The sequence below is a fragment of the Amphiura filiformis genome, chromosome 16 (assembly GCF_039555335.1).
Source record: "Amphiura filiformis chromosome 16, Afil_fr2py, whole genome shotgun sequence".
Classification (NCBI taxonomy): Eukaryota; Metazoa; Echinodermata; class Ophiuroidea; order Amphilepidida; family Amphiuridae; genus Amphiura; species Amphiura filiformis.
In genome coordinates, this window is record NC_092643.1 from 33,119,944 (window position 1) to 33,142,291 (window position 22,348).

General features: G+C 39.2%; 1 protein-coding gene across 1 annotated transcript; it reads left to right on the plus strand.

Annotated features, from left to right (window-relative positions):
- Positions 1–315: 315 nt before the first annotated feature.
- LOC140136571 (uncharacterized) lies at positions 316–22,104 on the plus strand. The gene is made up of 3 exons (XM_072158266.1): positions 316–405; positions 12,948–13,005; positions 19,696–22,104. Exon 3 carries the CDS (start codon positions 19,812–19,814, stop codon positions 21,300–21,302), a length of 1,491 nt encoding a protein of 496 aa, XP_072014367.1. The 5' UTR covers positions 316–405; positions 12,948–13,005; positions 19,696–19,811; the 3' UTR covers positions 21,303–22,104.
- Positions 22,105–22,348: the final 244 nt, after the last annotated feature.

The window sequence follows — 22,348 nt, forward strand, 5'->3', positions numbered from 1 at the left end:
AAATATTAATTGAGTGACAGCCAATCGATCAAAACCCATCATAAACATCCAGGCATCCATTGCCAAGACGGCGTAAGAGGATTAGGTAAATAATAACAAAGAACTAGTATTATAATAATAAAGGACGTTCCCTTGGGTTTGAACAGTGTGCCCAATACAAAATGTGGCATACTTCTTTCTGTAAACAAATCATTTATTGAGTTTGTAAGTCTAGTGTTGTGCGCCCTTATCCATTAATTGATCAAGTTGCATACGAGCTGGAGATAAGGTCAGAAGGTCAGTCAGGGTAAATAATTAAGCAAGCATGCAAGGCGCATGGTGAATGATGTTCGGTACAACTGATTTAAACATGTTAAATGGATAGTTACAAGCTGAAAATGGACAACTAGTGACCAAAAGAACCTGGTAAAGTATTAAATTATGAAGTAACCCTTTCAGATTAACTTTGCTAAGCCTAAGGCTTGATGTTCCAAAGCATGCGACAAGTTGAGCTTCCATATCACATCCTAGTCATAGGTATCCTAGGTGAATTCAAATTTGCCATCAAACTGCATCATTTTATATATCAAATTAAAGCCCTTGAGTAAACAAAGCCAAAACTGAAAACCTTTTTTTCATAGCACTTTCCGTAGCAAAGTTACATCTTGTCAAAGCCTGACTTTCATCAAAAAGATTCATCTAGCAAAATTCCCCAAAACGGCATTTCGGGGGTGTTTCTAGATCTTAGTCTCATGGCGATAGCAGCTTTTTTTAATGGAACTGCTATCAAAATCCCTCTGAAATTCCATGTGCGGGTGACTTATCACCATAAAAAATTATATATTTGGGTCAAGTGAAGTATAGAAAACATATTTATGTAGGTTTCTTTCTTCGGGCACAAGTTTTAAATTTCTATGTAAAAATGCATTGACATTGTCGGCGAATTTGGCTGACCAGCAAATGTGTTAACTAAGGTTTGCCTGGGTTACCTACTAGTCATGCTAGTCCGAGGTGCTCTGACGATAACACTCCGATCGCCAGGCAATCTACGTTAGGCCAGTGGGACAACGAAAACGCTACGTGAACGAGCTAATCACATCCATTCGAGAACTTAAAGCCACACACCGACATAATACTTTTGGCGAGCAACTTACACAGGCCCGTCGGAACCGCTACGGCCGGTACGGCCATGGCCGTACCACTTTTCAGCCAAAAAAAAAAGAGGAAAGGAGAGAAGAGAAGAGAAAGAGGAAAAGGAGAAAAAAAAAAGAAAAGGAGAAAAGGAGAAGGAGAAGGTTAAATTGCACGTATAGTAGGCCCATGCCTAAATCGCAGTCGGGTCAATCTATAGCCTATAGGCCTAGGACGAGGTCTGTGATTATTTTGCTTGAAGGCAGGTCCTCTGACCAAAAGCATGTGAAAATTACGACGGGCTTGCCGATATGCAGGGCCCGTCACATTGTCACCAAAGTCAGTATAATTATATAGGCCTATTAAAACGGACTCCGTGCTGACTTCAATTCAACATCGATCCATATGCATGCTTTAATTGCGAATCTCAAGTCTTAGGCCTATAAAGTGTTTAAAAAGTGTAACATTTATCATTTTAAAAATTGAGTTCGGGCCCTTTTTTGTTTTAAAAAGCAATGATAGTGTAAAAATGATGCACCAAATGGCTTCAATTGGACCTTCATTTTGCAAAATTTCCAAAACTTCTGAGGGGTACTTCCCGTTCAGACACAGGCTGTGCGTATACAAACAACTGCACGTTTTTGTGTCTGTATTTAACACCCACCATTAAACCAATAATTCATAAAATAACAGTGAAAAAATGGCCTTCAATTGGCTTGTCATTTCGTAAATTGATATTTTCGGCTTTTTCAAACTACACAATAATAGTGCCAAAATGGTCCACCAAATGGCTTCAATTGGTCTTCATTTTGCAAAAGTTTCTCACTTCCCTGCGTGCGCAAATTTATGTTTACATGTAAAGCAATACCGGGTAATTTATAAAGGTCAAAACTTGTCCACGAATGGCTTCAATTGGGCCGTCATTTCACAAATTTTCGGCCTTTTCAAACTTAAAATTTTACACAATAATAGTGCAAAAATAGTCCACCAAATGGCTTCAATTAGGTCTTCATTTTGCATCATTTTCTCATTTCTGACACCAGCAATGTATCAACTTTATGGGTACATAATTATAAAGCAATAATTCCGACAATAAAAGTTAAAACTTGTCCACAAATGGCTTCAATTGGGCCGTCTTTTTGCAAATTTTAGGCTTTTTCAAACTAAAATTTTACACAATAATAGTGACAAAATGGTCCAACAATTGGCTACAATTGGGTCTTCATTTTCCTAAAGTTTCTAATCGAAAATTGGGCTTTCAAATGTACTATCATGTGTACTGCAATCGAGTCTTATCATGAATTAGTAATATGTTTTATGGCTGATCATTTTTATTTCGAATGTCCTAGTTTTGAAGTTTAGTCCTATTAACTTACCGTTGAAATTCTACTTTTCATTTTCCAAAGTGCTTGAGCTTCCAGGGGGCTTCGCCCCCTCGAACCCCCATGAGGGGCTCTGCCCCTTCAAACCCCGCTGGGGTTTTACCCCCAGACCCCCAAAGTGGCCGTACCACTATCAATTTCCTTCCGACGGGCCTGAACTTACATACAAGTTCAACATCATCATGTTAGCGACTTGCGGAAAACCGCCCTGCTGACTAAACATTCAGAAGGTTCAGAAGGTTCATGATCATGCAAGTCTAGTCTTAGAAGTTGAAGTAATAAATCATCATGATTCAATTGATATGAATCGGCTATTCAACGTTTAAACACACAGATCGTCAAGCACAAAACAAAATTATTCTAAGTCGCCGATCGCAATAGGATGAGGTTTATCAGGGTGTATCAAAATGATTGGTACCTATCAGTTTTGTGTAATGAAACACCTGCTTCTTCAACATTCAGCAGACCTCATAAAATGACTAGACTGCAATTTATAGATATTTATACTACATTTTATTGTGGCAGTCTTGTCCATTTTCTATGGACATTGATGAGTACCATCATTTTGATCACCCTGTAGTATGTGCACAAGGTGTTGTACCAATTAAAGAGCTTGAAAAAGATAAAAAGACCTGTACATGATTTTGTGATGCAAAATACTGCTGTTTTTCTTTTCTGCCTGCCATAACACATTATTTTTGACTTTATTGTAATAACTTCTGCTAAAGACCTTCATCTTAGAAACAAACAAGTGTATAAATCAATTAGTAGCATGACAGAGAACTTGACCTACATGTAGTTCGGACATTGACCTAGTCCTAGTTATGAACTTTATGCTAGCTATGCACAAATACAGTATAGAGGTAAAACTGCTTAGGTGTCAGCCCTCACTCTGAACCTGACTTTCTAGCTGTATGCTACGGAAGTAACTAAGGGCCATGCGGGTTGCTTTGTAACGCAAGAAGTCAGGATCTTGTGATCACAAATCCCGACTTCTTGTGTTCCTGACTTAGCCAGTTTGAAATAAAGAGAAAGTAAAGATATCAAAATAAAGAAATAGTTAAGACAACTCAGGATCTCAAGAACTCATGAAATCTGTTCAAATTTTACGGCGCTGGTATTTTAATTGTAAGCCCATCCACGTTAGTTATCTCGAGATCCTGTTTTCTTGACTTAAAGTCAGGAACTCGTGAACTCAAGCCACGCTTGAGTTCCTGACTTCCTGACTTCAAGTCAGGAACACAGGATCACGAGATCCTGACTTTATGACTTTAAAGTCAGGAACTCGTGAACTCAAGCCGTGCTTGAGTTCTTGTGTTCCTGATTTCGTGACTTTAAAGTCAGGAACTCGTGAACACAAGCCGCGCTTGAGTTCACGACTTCCTGACTTTGAACTCAGGAACACAAGAACTCAAGCGCCGCTTGAGTTCACGACTTCCTGACTTTGAACTCAGGAAGTCACAAACACAAGAACTCAAGCACGGCTTGTGTTCGTGACTTGCTGACTTTAGCACGTGTGTTGCTAGCGCCATCATTTGATATTACAATGCATGCATTTAGGCTCTCTCAGCGGGTAGGTGACACCGAACTAAACTTGTCATATACTCGGCGACGGATACCATTACCACTTATAAGTGGATCTTGCAACTATAGTGGATTGATATCAAATATTTTGTAATAAAATTAGCACAAAAATACACATTTACCGACATACTTGCCCGGTATTTTAAAGAATGAATGAAAGTGATCCAGAAATGATTATTAAATATATTAAAGTGATGACACTGACACATGGGAGGTTCTTCTTTCGACAAGTTTAAGAATTTTTAAGTTAAAAGTCAAAGTAAAAAAACTAGCGATGATCATGAAGATGATGATACGTCGTGAAGACTGATGATCTGATCCGGGTAGGCTGTAGGCCTACGCTTATTACAGAAAAATCTACTCAAGTTTTATATCACACATATTATACGGGATATTATAATGCCATCGACCATGGAAGTAATAGTTAATCTATTACTTCCATGCATCGACCAGCCCCGGCGACCATCTCCTCATTCTAGTTCTACATGTAGCCTGCAGCTTCGAGGTTGGCTGTTGAGGAAACCTTGACCCTCAGGCTCAGGCCAGGTTGATGCTACAAAATTTTCTCTGAAAAAGAGCTGAACAGAACCCTCGGCCTCCAGTCTGCACAATAAATTTTGGCCAGCGGGGCACAAGTATAATCTGAGATAAAATTCCTATTAAATTTCAGGATAAAATTCATTCCTAATTTCAGGATAAAATTCATAATTTTAGGATAAAATTCATAATTTTAGGATAAAATTCATAATTTTAGGATAAAATTCATAATTTTAGGATAAAATTCATAATTTTAGGATAAAATTCATAATTTTAGGATAAAATTCATAATTTTAGGATAAAATTCATAATTTTAGGATAAAATTCATAATTTTAGGATAAAATTCATAATTTTAGGATAAAATTCATAATTTTAGGATAAAATTCATAATTTTAGGATAAAATTCATAATTTTAGGATAAAATTCATAATTTTAAGATAAAATTTATAACTTCATAGCCGACAATTGCTAAAATATCGTAGGCTTGCGGCATTAAAAAAAGAAAGAATCGCACCAACCCTCGGAGCAGACCAGTACCCCCAAGCACTCAACTATAAAGTAGAAGTGACGGGTAGGCCTATGTCTATGTGCCTACCCCGCGTCGCTAATATGGCCCAGTATCGGGAACGGTATGCGTGGTAGGCCTACAAACAAAATCAAAAAGGGGGCCGGTCATTGCGTATAATATTTTGAAAAAAGGGGGTCATTAAGTATTTTAAAAAAAAGGGTCATCGGGTAAAAATATGGAGCAAAATTTGAAAGTTTCAGCATTGTTTTGTTGCATTTTGATGATGCTATTCTAGAACATCTAAAAGGGGGTCATTGGGTAGCCGCGACCAAAAAGGGGTCATTGGGTAGCCGCAACAAAAAAAACGGGGAAGGGAAGTGGTCATCGGTTATGACTTTTTATAAAAGGGGGTCATCGTGCCTGTTTCTTCTCTTTTCATACAGGCCAGCATGCTTAAATAGGCTTTTTAGCCTGGCTTTCAAGAGCATTTTGTTTGAGCTTGGTCCCATCAGGGCCCAAGCGTGTCTCCACACGCCGGGCGACCGTTTTAAAAACAAACAAACAAATCAAAACATACCGCCGTCACACCCGGGCTGTCAGGTCATTGGCGTAAACCTGTTTGATACATCCGCTGGTTTTTTAATGTCTATGGATACATCTTCTTTTATGGATGGGAGAAACTCGATACAGGCTGACTCGATACTTGTAATTCTGGTTCGGTGTCACCTCCCAGCTGAGAGACCCAAAATATTATATTTAATATCAAATGATGGCGCTAGCAACACACGTGCTAGTCCAGGCAAAGTCAGGAAGTCGTGAACACAAGCCAACACAAGCGGCGCTTGAGTTCTTGTGTTCTTCAGTTCAAAGTCAGGAAGTCGTGAACACAAGCCAACACAAGCGGTGCTTGAGTTCTTGTGTTCTTCAGTTCAAAGTCAGGAAGTCGTGAACACAAGCCAACACAAGCGGCGCTTGAGTTCTTGTGTTCCTGAGTTCAAAGTCAGGAAGTCGTGAACTCAAGCGCGGCTTGTGTTCACGAGTTCCTGACTTTAAAGTCAGGAACTCAAGAACACAAGCGCGGCTTGAGTTCACGAGTTCTTGACTTTGAACTCAGGAAGTCAGGATCTCGTGATCCTGTGTTCCTGACTTGAAGTCAGGAAGTCAGGAACTCAAGCGTGGCTTGAGTTCACGAGTTCTTGACTTTAAGTCAAGAAAATAGGATCTCGAGATAACTAAAGTGGATGGGCTTACAATTAAACTACTAACGCCGTGAAAATTGAACTGATTTCATGAGTTCTTGAGATCCTGAGTTGTCTTAACTATTTCTTTATTTTGATATCTTTACTATCTCTTTATTTCAAACTGGCTAAGTCAGGAACACAAGAAGTCGGGATTTGTGATCACAAGATCCTGACTTCTTGCGTTACAAAGCGAACTCACGTGGCCCTTAGTTACTTCCGTAGAATGCAATGCTTGTAGCTTAGTAGAATAAAACATATAGTAGATTGTACAACATGACTTCAAGTGTGTTTCTTCATGAACCCAACCAAATATATAACAGTGGCGACGAGGATGTTTCAACCTATTAACTACAACTTTTCGACTTGACAACCAGTTTTGTTTGGTGCCAAGAAGTTTCAGCTAATAAAGACTTGATTTACCAGTATAATTCTGTACTTAGTTCATCATAGCCATGGCTGGCTACATGATAGGACAAATGGGTCAATTTGACAGTAGTATGGAGGACTGGAAATCGTATATGGAATGTTTTCAGCAATTTCTTATTGTGAACGGTGTGGAAAATAACAAGTAGGTGGCAGCTCTCATCAGCCTTGTTGGGCCAACGGTATACAAACTTCTTAGAAGTTTGACAGCACCAACAGATCCAGCTACCAAAACATTTGATGAATTAGTTAAATTGTTAACGGATCACTTGGCACCAGCACCACTACGAATTGCTGAACGTTTTAAATTTTACAAACGGGATCAACAGCCTACAGATTCAATCCGAGAGTATGTTGCGGAGCTAAGACGACTTTCAACCACTTGCAAATTTGGTGATTTTCTAAATCAAGCCCTTCGTGATCGCCTTGTTTGTGGGCTTCGTGCAGAGAACATTCAGAGGAAATGTTTGACAGAAGACGACTTAGATCTTCAAAAAGCAATTAACATTGCCGTAGCATCAGAAGCAGCATCGAAAGACACAGATATGCTCCACAAAGGTGGAAATGTGAATAAAGTACATTCCACACCTAAACGATTCAACCGAAATCGTGGTCAACAGCAACCCCGGAGTCAGCATAAATCGCTTTCCCGATTTCCAGTCCTCCATACTGCTTCTGATGCTACGGCAATGTTAATTTACGTCAGTGCCATCATCACGATCAAGTATGCAGGAAGTGTTAAACAAACATAAAGCACCCCGGAGTCAGCATAAATCGCCAACAAGTATGAACAGTAACCCAAAGTATCAAGGAACTACCTGTTATCGCTGTGGTGAACATCACAATGCCAATGTCTGCAAGTATAAAACTTACAAATGTAACTACTGCAAAAAGGTAGGACACTTGGCTAAAGTATGTAGAAAGAAACAAACTTCAGGAACTAATTATGTTGATGAGCAAAGCATGGAGGAGGTGGAAGATAATAATGGAACGGAAATGCATGAAACCTGTAACTATCTCCACACTCTTGGAATTCACAATTTGCCTGGATCAAACAGCTCAGACCCTATAATGGTGACTGTGGACATAGATGGAAAAGCTATTCCAATGGAAGTTGATACTGGAGCAGCCATGTCCATCATACCATAAGATGTATTCAATGCAAAGTTTTCACATGTCAAACTGAGCAAATGTGAAAGCAATTTCTCCACCTATGGAGGTGGCAGGTTACCTGTTGTCGGTCAGGGTGAAGTGACAGTGACTTATCGCTCGCAAATAGTGAAATTACCCTTAGTGGTAGCTAGGGTAACGGGTCAACCACCTGTGTTTGGTAGAAATTGGCTCAAAGTCATACGCTTGAATTGGAAAGAGATTTTTGCGACATATGCAACGTCAGTGCCATCATCACGATCAAGTATGCAGGAAGTGTTAAACAAACATAAAGCTGTGTTCCAACCGGGATTAGGAACCATGAAGCATCATACAGCCAAACTGCATGTCAAGCCAAATGCTCGTCCCAAGTTTCACAAAGCGCGACCTGTGCCATATTCACTTCGCGATTCGGTAGAAAAGGAGATTGATCGCTTGTTGGAGGAAGGCATATTGGAGCCAGTATCGCACGCAGAATGGGCAGCCCCAATTGTGGTAATTCCCAAAGCAGATAAATCGCTGAGGATTTGTGGGGACTATAAGGTAACAATAAATAGTGAAATAGAAGTGGACAAATATCCACTACCTAATCCCCAGGACATGTTTGCAACGCTCGCTGGAGGGAAAATTTTCTCTACCCTGGACATGTCACAAGCATATCAGCAAATGCAGCTTGACCCCGACTCCAAGAAATACTTAACTGTAAATACCCACGAGGGTTATTCAATATACAAGGCTAGCATTTGGAGTTGCCAGTGCACCTAGTGTATTGCAGAACGCAATGGAACAAATCTTACAGGGACTTGATGGAGTCATGTGTTTCATTGATGATATTTTGATTTCGGGAAAGTCGGAAGAGGAACATTTACAACGGTTGGAAGCTGTACTATCTCGATTGGAGGAACATGGAATACGTCTAAAGCAGGCAAAGTGTCATTTCATGCAAACGCAAGTGAAATATCTGGGTCATATTATCAGTGACAGAGGAATTACCGCTACACCTGAAAAGGTTCAGGGAATCGCAGAAGCACCTACTCCTCAAAATGTACACCAGTTGCGGTCTTTCCTTGGAATGCTTTGATAATATTATGCCAAGTTTATTCCTAACTTGAGTGAGCTAATTCATCCACTGAATAAGCTTTTGTGTAACAATGTTCCCTACAAATGGACACCCGAATGTGATCAAGCTTTCAAAGCAGCCAAGGAAAAGCTGATGTCTGATACGGTATTGACTCACTATGATGTGAATCGTCCACTGAGATAAGCCTGTGATGCATCCCAATATGGCATCGGTGCCGTATTATCTCATATCATGGAAGATGGGACTGAACGTCCTATAGCCTTTGCTTCGCGTACGCTTACCAAAAGTGAAAAGAATTACGCACAGTTACAGAAAGAAGCATTGTCGCTGATTTTTGGAGTGAAAAAGTTTCACCTGTACTTCAATGTATGGTCGACAATTTACACTGATTACTGATCATCAACCACTTCTGGGTCAGTCCATGTCAAAACAGATTGAGTGTACACCCACCCTCTTGGATTTTGCTCTCCTTTGGCTCAGGGATACCTTTCATGGACCCCTAGGTGAGGTCACAAGAAAAACATTCAAATTCAATTTCGTCCCGAATGGCGGGCCATCTAAGTTTGGCGACCTTGACCAAAATTGGGAATTTAAGGTGTCCAAATGACAAAGCGCTCTCTTTGAGAGGCATTTTCTTCTTAATTAAATCAGTTGTGACCCTCTTTTTTTGAATGTGGTCACTCACTGGCTGTGTCTGAAATGCCTAATGCCACAAAAGATCGAGTTTGGAACTTCGTTGGGATTTCAGGGGGGTCAAAATCAGCACTTCGTACTGTTCAATCAAATTATCTTTGATTTTGAAGGACCCATGATAATGTCACAGTGCACTTATAGGTCCTAATTATGTTCAGAATGGATTAACCATGTGCCAATGTCTATGAGCAATTCAAAAAGAGAAATTTCTAGACCCCTACAGAATTTTAGGCCCCCTAAAGTGGTTCAGCCACAAATGGCGCTTAAAATCGGCAAATTTGGACACCTAATAACTTTAGGTGTACACCAGATATGAATTTCTAGTCTTTTGCATCTGAAAGAATGTAGTCTAATGTTACTAGGAACATAAGATTTGTTTTGTATTTTTTGTGTTTTGATACTAAGTTGATGGTCCCAAAAATCCCAATTTTTGACTAATTATGTACAGGTTATGGGTACAAAATGTCAATTTCAACATACCCTTTTTTCTATTTTTGATCATTGTCTTATTTATCCTGTTATTACATAGTTAACAACGTCCGATTTTGGTGTCTAATTATGTTTTCTCGCATGAGAAATACAACTACGCAACTTAAAAAACTGTACAAGGAACCAATGACATCATTATTACAATATGGACGCTTTTGGCAGACATATTGCAAAAGAGGGTCATCGGTTCCTTGTATAGTTTTTTAATTTGCTTAGTTGTATTTCTCATACAAGAAAACATATATAATTAGACACCAAAATTACCAAAATCAGACGTTGTTAACTATGGTCAGAATTCAAAAAGGTCGTTGACCTATGAACATTTTTCGTCATAGCGCCCTCCTGAAAGGTCTGACACATAACAAACTATACATTTTGGAATCCTCATGACCGCATTGAGTAATTTGATATATTACTTGACATAATTGGGAGCATTCTGAAAATTTGACCCCCATAACCTGTACTTTGCATGTGCATCGTTGCCAGGAAGTGCATTTTTGACCCCCTTAAAAATCCATACAGAGGATTAGAAAGTAGTTTTTTCTTATTACTTGACTCAAAGCTACTCAAGAGCAACTTGAAATATCAGGATAAATAATACAAATGGCTATAAAGTGATCAAAAATATAAAAAAATATCATACTAAAATTGGCATTTTGTACCGTATCCTGTATGCATGGTATGTTAGGCAAAAATGACTATTTTTGAAAGCGTCAACTTAATACTAAAACACAAAAATACAAAACAAATCTTATGTTCCTAGTAACATTAAACTACATTCTTTCAGATGCAAAAGACTAGAAATTCATATCTGGTGTACACCTAAAGTTATTAGGGTCAAAATTTGCAAACTTTAAGTGCCATTTGTGGCTGAACCACTTTAGGGGTGGCCTAAAATTCTGTAGGGGTCTAGAAATTTCTCTTTTTTTTTATTTTCTCAGACATTGGCATATGGTTAATCCATTCTGAACATAATTAGGACCTATAAGTGCACTGTGATATTATCATGGGTCCTTCAAAATCAAGATAATTTGATTGAACAGTACGAAGTGCTGATTTTGCCCCCCTCTGAAATCCCATCGAAATTCTGAAATCTATCTTTTTTGGCATTAGGTATTTCAGACACTGCCAGTGAGTGAAAACAAAAAAAAAGAGGATCACAACTGATTCAATTAAGAAGAAAGTGCCCTCAAAGAGAGCACTTTGTCATTTGGACCCTTAAATTCCCAATTTTGGTCGAGGTCGCCAAACTTTGATTGCCCGCCATTCATAAGCGAAATGGAATTTGAATTTTTTCTTGTGACCTCACCTAGGGATCCATGAAAGGTACCCCTGAGCCAAAGGAGAGCAAAATCCAAGAGGGTGGGTGTACACTCAATCTGTTTTGATATGGACTGACCCTTCTCACAATCTTGGGTCCAAAGAATGCAGTACCGACACTCGCAGCCCAAAGGTTACAGCGGTGGGCTTTGATATTATAAAGCGTATCAGTACGATATTGAATATCGCAATACATCAGCACACAGTAACGCGGACTTTTTTTCGCGATTACCCCAGGATGTGATTGATCCTAACAATGAGGAAGCACTTTTCAATGTTTCGCTTGTTGATGAATTGCCTGTGGAAGCTGCTGAAGTGGGGGCAGCTACCCAACGTGACCCAGTGTTGTCTCGCGCATGGGAGTATACAGCTTATGGATGGCCAAAGCAACTTGACGACCCTGTATACCAAGGGAAAGTAACATAACAATACCCGAGGTACTCACTTCAGTGCCTCCCACTAAAACTTTATCAGTTGTACCACCCATACCAACCACATAGTATCGCACCCGCCACTATGACGCCAACCGTCGCACCCGCAATAACCATGCCAGCACAATCCGCGTCTTCTGAACGCCGGTATCCATTACGTGAACGCCATTCCCCAAAACGCCTGGACTTAATAACTTTTGGAACTATTTTTATGGATACTGATCTTGGAACTATTTTTATGGATAATGATCTTAGACTTGAATTTGACCATGGAACTCTTGATTATAAAGTTAATATGTTAAAACAAAATATGCTTTGTGTATCATCATATATGCTTTATCATAAAAATAGCTAAATTTGAATTGAGTTGAGTATGAAGCTAACATAAATTTGTGGACATCTGTTAGTGGAAATCTGTTAACTTTGGTGGTGAGAAAATAAGAATTATGTTAACAATGATTGTTCATCTCAAAAGCTAAATTTTAGAGGTAGTATATGTAGGCAATTTTATTTGAAAGTTATTTCATTTTTGTGTTTTTCAAAATGCATCTGTAGTTGCCATATTATTTGCTAAATTGCAAACCAACCTAGAAACCAAATTATAAAATTAAGGTCAACTTTGTTTTGGAAAAAAAGAAGCATCTGGTTTATATAAAATTTGTACTTTCAAACGTAGAAGGGAGGAATGTAATAACTTCTGCTAAAGACCTTCATCTTAGAAACAAACAAGTGTATAAATCAATTAGTAGCATGACAGAGAACTTGACCTACATGTAGTTCGGACATTGACCTAGTCCTAGTTATGAACTTTATGCTAGCTATGCACAAATACAGTATAGAGGTAAAACTGCTTAGGTGTCAGCCCACACTCTGACTTTCTAGCTGAATGCAATGCTTGTAGCTTAGTAGAATAAAACATATAGTAGATTGTACAACATGACTTCAAGTGTGTTTCTTCATGAACCCAACCAAATATATAACATTTATGCTGTTTACAGGATCTTGAAAGAGGAATAGAAAACTCCCAGAACCTGACCATTTGTCCTACGCAATCTGGTAAGTTTTAATGTACCACACCATATTCATTCCATTAAGCATGTTAAGCGCCCATATCCCTATAAACCCTCGGCATTGTTCAAAAGTTGAAAACTATAAAAGGATAAAGTCTACTTTTAAAACTGAAGAACAAAAATATTGGCAGCATTTTGGTCCACTCTTGGTGACACTAAAATTGGAAGTCACAGTGAACCTACATGTACATCTAAACCATTATATTGGCCAGTTTCAAGGGATCATGGAAAAAATTAAAAGGTATAAGTTAGCTACATGCTCAACAACTGGTATGAATCGTGAGGAAAACAAAGGCCAAAATCTATGAAGTGTCTGTTCTATTTTTCCCAGTTGCACATGCTCATGTAATTTCTGTAAGTACTTATTATTATTTGCAAGCATCACTATTAGGCCCAACAAAAATATGTTTGGTTGCCCTCAGACACCAACCCAAAAAATCAGAAATCTTGGGTCAAGTTTTTTTTTTTCTCATCAATTTTTTTAGAAGGAACCTTAAATTTGGAACAGTAACAAGGACATTTTATATTTGTTATTCACTCATTTCATTTAGGGCCAAAGCCAAAAATGGTCATCACCTGCTCTAAAATTTAAAATTTGCTATTTGAGTAAATTTCATTAATGGTTAGAAGGGGTACCAACTGATGTTTGTGAATCAAAAAACATTTCGTCCATCCAGGTTCTGACAACCCCCCCCCCAGAAGTTGGTCCTGGATGGGCGAAGTTGCATTTTGAGGGCCCTATATCTTTTAAAGTAAAGGAGGTACAAGTTTTCTGATGCCAAATTTGAATTCTAGGTCCGTGACCTGATCGACAGCATCATCCCCCCGATATTTTTCATTGTTGATGAGGTTTTGGTATCATAGATAGGCCTACTATTTTTCTCATTACTATCCTGAAATTTGACGCTCCAAGTCGATGTATTTCCGGAGAAATCAGGAAACGCAGCGGCCTTTTAGAGGCTACCACTTTGTAAATACTAAAAAGTACTGCGGATTTCTGAACGAATCATCAGTCTCCTCAACAGCTACTTTGGTTTCGCGTCATTCACATTCTGTGAAAAAAGCGAACCACACTAACTGCTGAAGAGACGGCGGTAGTATTATAGCTCTAAATATTCCAACATCGATGCAGCTGGCTCTGAGGCGCAATGGATAAGCATGTTATGTTTTTACCCGAAAGGTACCCGGTTCAAAACCCGGTAGTGGAAGGTTTCTTTTTCCTCTCCATTTTTAACCCAAACTTTTTTATATTCATTTGAAGTGTACGTATTGCAAGGGCAAATATATTTTGTTTCCTTTTTTTCTGAAACGGTACGAAAAAGTGTTAAAAACAAAAATTTTCCGTTCAATACGGGCATTTGCAGCATGCCATTGTCTTCAGGTCGATTGCCATAATTTATACACAAAAATCTATCATGAATGATATATAAAGACTAACATGGAAAAACTGGTTGTGGTGAGTGGTAGGCCTATTATATGAAAACTAATGTCACAATCGCAAGTATCGGAACGTGTACTAGTGGAGCTTGGTTGTCAATGCAATCACGCACGCACTGCACGGCACATGACGAACGGGAATTACGGCACATGTTGTTGTTGCTTGCCTGCCCAGAATGCAATTCACGCATACCAAGGTATTGGATTGCAAATTTGGCTATTTATTCACATTTACGCTGAAAATGCTCTCGTTTTTTTTCACAAAGCAGCATAAAGAAGACGATATTTTATATTGTTGTGTAATTTTAAAGACAATCCATATCCAAAACCCATAGGGTTACCCCCCTTTAAGAGCAGAATATTGTCTATCTAATTAGTTATTTAGGTTTGCACAGAAGTTACTAGGAGACAAAATATATAGAATTCAAAATGCTCTCTAGTTTTCCAACTGCTGCAGATTCTGTTACATTCCCAGTCCCACCATACATTTGTGTATGTAGGCAGGGGTACACACAATAGCCTAGCATTGTGGCCCCCCTACTTTTAACTGAAAAATTTCATTAATTATTGACATTAAACTGTTTTTTTTTTTTTTTTTGGAAAACATGAACAAAACCCAATGTTAGGCCTACCGACTGATACTATGATGATGATGATGATGATGATGATGATGATCAATGATTTTCTGAACTTGAAAGTTTTAACAAAGCTTGCTTCTATGTATATACATAAGTACAAAACCCAATGTTTCCAGAAATATATCAATTTGTTTTGTCTATACTTTATCCAATTTCGTGAGGTCAAAGGACACATACATGTACAAGGTCAAAGGTTGACTGAGGTCACCAAATCTTTTAATAATTAGTTTTCAACAGTGCATCACATATCCGAAAATCAGCTTGATCAGTCATGTGATTAATATGACGACTTTAAGATGGCGGCTATGTAAAGTACGGTATAGCAAAGTAGCACTTTCAATGAGTGATAACTCGTAAAGGAAGCATCTTTCTGTATTGATTTATTACTTGATGGAATGGTTCTTTGGTATTGCCAAATTTGATTGCAAATTCGTAAGGCGGGCACATGGACCCCTGCCGTTACGTGCTCAGTCGCACAAATGCTCCCTCGCAATTATGTGTTCCACTTTTGGGGTTTCTGGGGTTGGCCGGTATGCAAAAGGTACATTTTTAAAAAATGCGGTTTTAGGGTGCAAAATACGGATTTTTGTTCTTCTGAGTATGGAAATCTGGATTTCAAAGTTGGCATGTCTGCAAAGAACTCACACATGACATTTTGCTTTCAAAATATGAGTTTCTATAATATAAAAAGAGTTAAAGATATTTGTCAGTATTTACTGAAAATATGAGCTGGTTAATTTTAATTTTACAGCTTAAATGTAGAAAAATGTACGTACAAAACTGGTCATTGAAAAATGAAAAAATATTATCATGCTGCATGGTTTGTGTTGGTTCATGTTGATCTCAGAATCAAGATTGATGCATGGATTCGGACAAGAGCTCTTGATTCGGACTGTGATGTATCAATGGCCTGCAATGTACCGACAGGTAAGGAGCCATCCATAATTTTCGCCATTTTCACTTACGTACAGAGCGTACGTAACTTCTTACCCCATCCCCCATTCTGTAGAAATAAAATGGCGAAGGATTTCCATGAGTACTACTAATAGCAAAATTTATATATTGGGTTAGGGTTTAGGAGGTCTATTGTTGATTCGCCACGCATTTGTGCTTTCAGTGCTTATAAGGCATCAGTAACACTGACTGAGGTCCAGATGGGTTCAAATGAGGTGTTCTTGCTAGGTCAAACAGATCTGCGCTATGCAGCTTTTCTGCTTAATATAAGGCATCGACAACACTGACTGAGGTCCAGATGGGTTCAAATGAGGTGTTCTTGTGAGGTCAAGCAGATCTGCACTAGGCAGCCTTTCTGCTTATAAGTCATCTGCAACACTGACTGAGGTCCAGATGGGTTCAAATGAGGTGTTCTTGCTAGGTCAAACAGATCTGCACTATGCTGCTTTTCTGCTTATAAGGCATCGGCAACACTGACTGAGGTCCAGATGGGTTCAAATGAGGTGTTCTTGTGAGGTCAAGCAGATCTGCACTATGCAGCTTTTCTGCTTACAAGGCATCGGCAACACTGACTGAGGTCCAGATGGGTTCAAATGAGGTGTTCTTGTGAGGTCAAACAGATCTGCACTATGCAGATTTTCTGCTTATTTAAGGCATCAGCAACACTGACTGAGGTCCAGATGGGTTCAAATGAGGTGTTCTTGCTAGGTCAAACAGATCTGCACTATGCTGCTTTTCTGCTTATAAGGCATCGGCAACACTGACTGAGGTCCAGATGGGTTCAAATGAGGTGTTCTTGTGAGGTCAAACAGATCTGCACTATGCTGCTTTTCTGCTTACAAGGCATCGGCAACACTGACTGAGGTCCAGATGGGTTCAAATGAGGTGTTCTTGTGAGGTCAAACAGATCTGCACTATGCAGCTTTTCTGCTTATAAGGCATCTGCAACACTGACTGAGGTCCAGATGCGTTCAAATGAGGTGTTCTTGCTAGGTCAAACACATCTGCACTATGCAGCTTTTCTGCTTTATAAGGCATCTGCAACACTGACTGAGGTCCAGATGGGTTCAAATGAGGTGTTCTTGCGAGGTCAAACACATCTGCACTATGCAGCTTTTCTGCTTATAAGGCATCTGCAACACTGACTGAGGTCCAGTTGGGTTCAAATGAGGTGTTCTTGCTAGGTCAAACAGATCTGCACTATGCTGCTTTTCTGCTTATAAGGCATCTGCAACACTGACTGAGGTCCAGATGGGTTCAAATGAGGTGTTCTTGTGAGGTCAAACAGATCTGCACTATGCAGATTTTTTGCTTATTTAAGGCATCAGCAACACTGACTGACGTCCAGTTGGGTTCAAATGAGCTGTTCTTGCTAGGTCAAACAGATCTGCACTGTGCAGCTTTTCTGCTTTTAAGGCATCGGCAACACTGACTGAGGTCCAGATGGGTTCAGATGAGGTATTCTTGTGAGGTCAAACAGATCTGCACTATGCAGATTTTCTACCCGAGGTCAGAACTACCAGAGCATAAGCTGGTATATTTAAAGAGGACGGTCTTACCTATACCTGGTCTCCATGTACCCATACCTAGTGTATGGGTACATGGTATAACCATGCATTCAAACAGGCACGGATAGAGCTGTCAAAGAGTGTACATTTCAAAACATGATAACTGCACCAGTTATAAAAATTCCACACACATACCACTTTTAAAATGCACTCAAAGTCCTTATTCCATATCTGAAAAATATGATCCCCAATTTGTACTTACTTTATTGATAAAAGTCTAAATATCCACATGACAAATTCAGCTGTACATGTCCATTGTATATGTTCACAACATGACCCAAAATCATAACCTTTCAGACCTTAGACACATGCACAAGGCCTTGATAGCACTGCCATGTGCAGTCAATAGCCCAATTCATGTTGAACAAGAGACTGGTTGAGAGTCCACATGTTCATTCACCTGCACATGTCAGCACATGCTTCAACTGCTGATGTGTCATATTTAGCAATGTCATGATATCAACCTCATAGTCACAGTCTCTGTTCTGTGGGGTATTGGTAGAATAACACATGTCTTTATGAAAGGTCAAAAGTTAGGGATTGTTCTGTCAGACACTTTCAGAGCTAGATTTGATCAACACCATTTGAAGCATGGTGTAGCTTACAAGCAGGACACATAATTTCAGGATATTGACTACAAATTTGGACCAATAAATTTCCAGAGACATAATACAACCAAGGAAGCTTACTTCAAAGATGGTTAGGGCAACAGTGACATGGTAAGTGAAATAGTTAGGGAAGAATACCTTGGTGTACATTTGAAATGTAATTTCTGGTCTTTGTACATGGACTTCATGTCTCCCTATTCCACACATATAGGTCTTACCAGGGTATGCAAATTGCTGGTTTACAATTTATCCTCAGTTGAGCAAGCATTTACTTTGATAGACCAGGGACCGTGTATGAAGGGAAATTGTCTGATATCACCTTTCATGTCAGCGACTCGCAGCAAGTACTCACGTACATTGTGTGGATTTATGTAACCGCATAGCCGTCACTCAACCGCTGCATGCGTTCAAGCCCAGTACTGATCATGCTGATTGACAGCCAATTCTCAATCGGAACTTTTTCTTATGACGATGATTGGCCAATCGGAAAAGACGTACTATGAGGTTGTGGTCAGATGGTTTGTTCAGTGACAAAGGAGCACAAATCAGCTGGGACCCAGACTAGCGAATCTGTTTCTTCTTCTTTCTTTCGTCCAACCCTCTTTTAAAAACTAGTGCCAGACACTTGGGCCAATCTTGACCAAATTTGGCCACAAGAAGCACTATAACCACATTAGCTCTATAGTTTGTGATTTGTATTTCTTTTGAGTAGCTTTGCGGGCTGCTTATAAATCACTTAATACAACAAGTCCCCCCCCCCACCAAAAACAAAGTTTGGTCTTACCCCCTTATGCCCCGCTGAGGTGCTGGCCCTGGACCTTGCGGCGGTGGGGGACTATAACCTGCTTAATTTTCAAAATCTTTTCAGAGAACCTACTGGAAATGTGAAAATATGAATAGAATGTTGGAGTAAATTTGTTTTGCTTGTGTATGATAAGCAGATTATGGCCAATAAAACCAACTGACCCCCCTCCACAGGTTTGGCCTTTTTGCTTATATCTCAAGAATGTAATGTTGCAGGTAGGTCAAATATAAACTTTGTCGTAATCCAGGAGGAATCCTTTTGTGTGTTTTTTAAACCAAATTTGAGCAAGTTTGAAATTTTACCCCTGTGTTGACCTTTTCTTGCCCTTTTATGCAGCTTTGGTAAACCACTTGTTAATTTTTGAAACCATGGACTGTCTTTTGGAATTTGCAGGAGAGCATTAAATAGCTCCTCTGGAACCTTCAAGGAGAGCTGTTTATAGCATTTACAATAGAATGTTAGGAGAGAATGGTAATCTAAGGAGAGCTAAAAATCACTCTGCTATATCAGATTTTAGGTGAGCAGTAGAAAGCGATTGCTCTCACTCTCCTCAAAAGGCAGTCCCTGTGAAACCTCTCAAATCTGGTTATAGACACCTGTAGCACTTCAAACATATATGCCCCAAGTGAAAACTTAATGTAGGTTTCATCTTTTTTTTCCTTATAGTGATAGCATTGAAAGGAGGTAAGACAACATCAGCATCGGCAACTGACAAGAGCCAACATGAGTGCAGATATTGTGGCAAGTGCTTCAGCCAGGCTGGTAACAAGAACCAACATGAAATGATACATACTGGTGATAAAGCACAGAAATGCAGATATTGTGCCAAGAGCTTCAGCCAGGCTGGTGACAAGAAACGACATGAAATGACACATGCTGGTAATAAACCACACAAATGCAGCTATTGTGACAAGTGCTTCAACCAAGCTGGTGAAAAGAAACGACATGAAATGACACATACAGGTGGTAAACCACACAAATGCAGATATTGTGACAAGTGCTTTAGCCAGGCTCATAACAAGAAACGACATGAAATGACACATACTGGTGATAAACCACACAAATGCACATATTGTGACAAGTGCTTCATCCAAGCTGGTGAAAAGAAACAACATGAAATCACACATACTGGTGATAAACCACACAAATGCAGATATTGTGACAAGTGCTTTGGGCTGGAAGGTAACAAGAAACAACATGAAATGATACATACTGGTGATAAAGCACACAAATGCAGATATTGTGACAAGTGCTTTAGCTGGGCTCATAACAAGAAACAACATGAAATGACACACACTGGTGATAAACCACATAAATGCAGATATTGTGACAAGTTCTTCATCCAGGCTGGTCACAAGAAACGACATGAATTGACACATACTGGTGATAAACCACACAAATGCAGATATTGTGACAAGTGCTTCTTCCAGGCTGGTGACAAGAAGCAACATGAAATGATACATACTGGTGATAAAGCACACAAATGCAGATATTGTGACAAATGCTTTAGCCTGGCTCATAACAAGAAACGACATGAAATGACGCATACTGGTGATAAACCACACAAATGCAGATATTGTGACAAGTGCTTTAGCCAGGCTCATAACAAGAAACTACATGAAATGACACATACTGGTGACAAACCACACAAATGCAGATATTGTGACAAGTGCTTCTTGCAAGTTGGTGACAAGAAGCAACATGAAATGTTACATACTGGAGATAAAGCATACAAATGCAGATATTGTGAAAAGTGCTTCAGCCAGGCTGGTCACAAGAAACGACATGAAATGCTACATACTGGTGATAAACCACACAAATGCAGATATTGTGACAAGTGTTTTAGCCAGGCTGCTGACAAGAAGAAACATGAAATGACACACACTGGTGATAAACCACACAAATGCAGATATTGTGAAAAGTGCTTCAGCCAGGCTGGTCACAAGAAACAACATGAAATGACACATACTGGTGATAAACCACACAAATGCAGATATTGTGACAAGTGCTTCAGCCGGGCTAGTAACATGAAACAACATGAAATGACACACACAGGTGATAAACCACACAAATGCAGATATTGTGACAAGTGCTTCATTCAAGCTGGTGACAAGAAACATGAAATGACACATGCTGGTGATAAATCACACAAATGCAGATATTGTGACAAGTGTTTCAGCCAGGCTGCTGACAAGAAGAAACATGAAATGACACATGCTGGTGATAAACCACACAGCAAGTGCTTCATTCAAGCCGGGCATTCAAGCTGGTGAAAAGAAGAAACATGAAATGATACATACCCGGATACATACTGGTGATAAACCACACAAATGAAGATATTGTGACAAGTGCTTTAGCAATGCTGGGGACAAGAAGAAACATGAAATGGCACATGTGTAAGGTGATGAATCAGGTGATGATAACAAACCACACACATATTGTACAATTCTTTAGCTGTATGTTGGAGTAGAAACAACATGAAATGACACATGTGTGAGGTGATGACTCAGGTGATAACAAACCACACACATATTGTACAATTCTTTAGCTGTATGTTGGAGTAGAAATAACATGAAATGACACATGTGTGAGGTGATGACTCAGATGATAACAAACCACACACATATTGTACAATTCTTTAGCTGTATGTTGGAGTAAAAATAACATGAAATGACACATGTGTGAGGTGTTGACTCAGGTGATAACAAACACATATTAATTATTATAATCCAGATGTTTCAAAAACTTTAATGAAGCAGATTATATTGATACAATCAAAAATATTGATTGGGGTAGAATTCGTAATATAAATGATGTCAATGAAGCACTTAATGAATGGCAGTCTTCATTCAATGCTGCCTGTGACAAGCATGCACCATTTAAGGAAAAGAAAGTTAAAGGTTGTTTACCTGAATGGGTGAATAGTGAATTTTTGAGACTAAGTAAAGATAGGGACTACTATTTTTCAAAAGCACATAAGACAAATAATGCTGAAGATTGGAGTAAAGCAAAGTCTCTTAGAAATAAAGTAAACAATATGAAATATTCACTGAAAAAGAGTTATTGTAACGAGGCTATAAGGTCGCATGTCATGAATTCAGGGGCGGATCCAGGAATTTTTGATAGAGGGGGCGCATTTTGGTCGACGACGAACAAATGGTGTTAAGGGGGTTACCCCCTCGAAAACTCAACGGTTTTGGCCCATTGTTTACTGGGGTTTTTTTTTCAGTTTTTTTTTCCAGTTTTTGTATTTTTAAGTTAGGCCGGCGCCCTTTGCTAGTCAAAAATAGAGGGGGCGCGCGCCGGCTGCGCCCCCCCT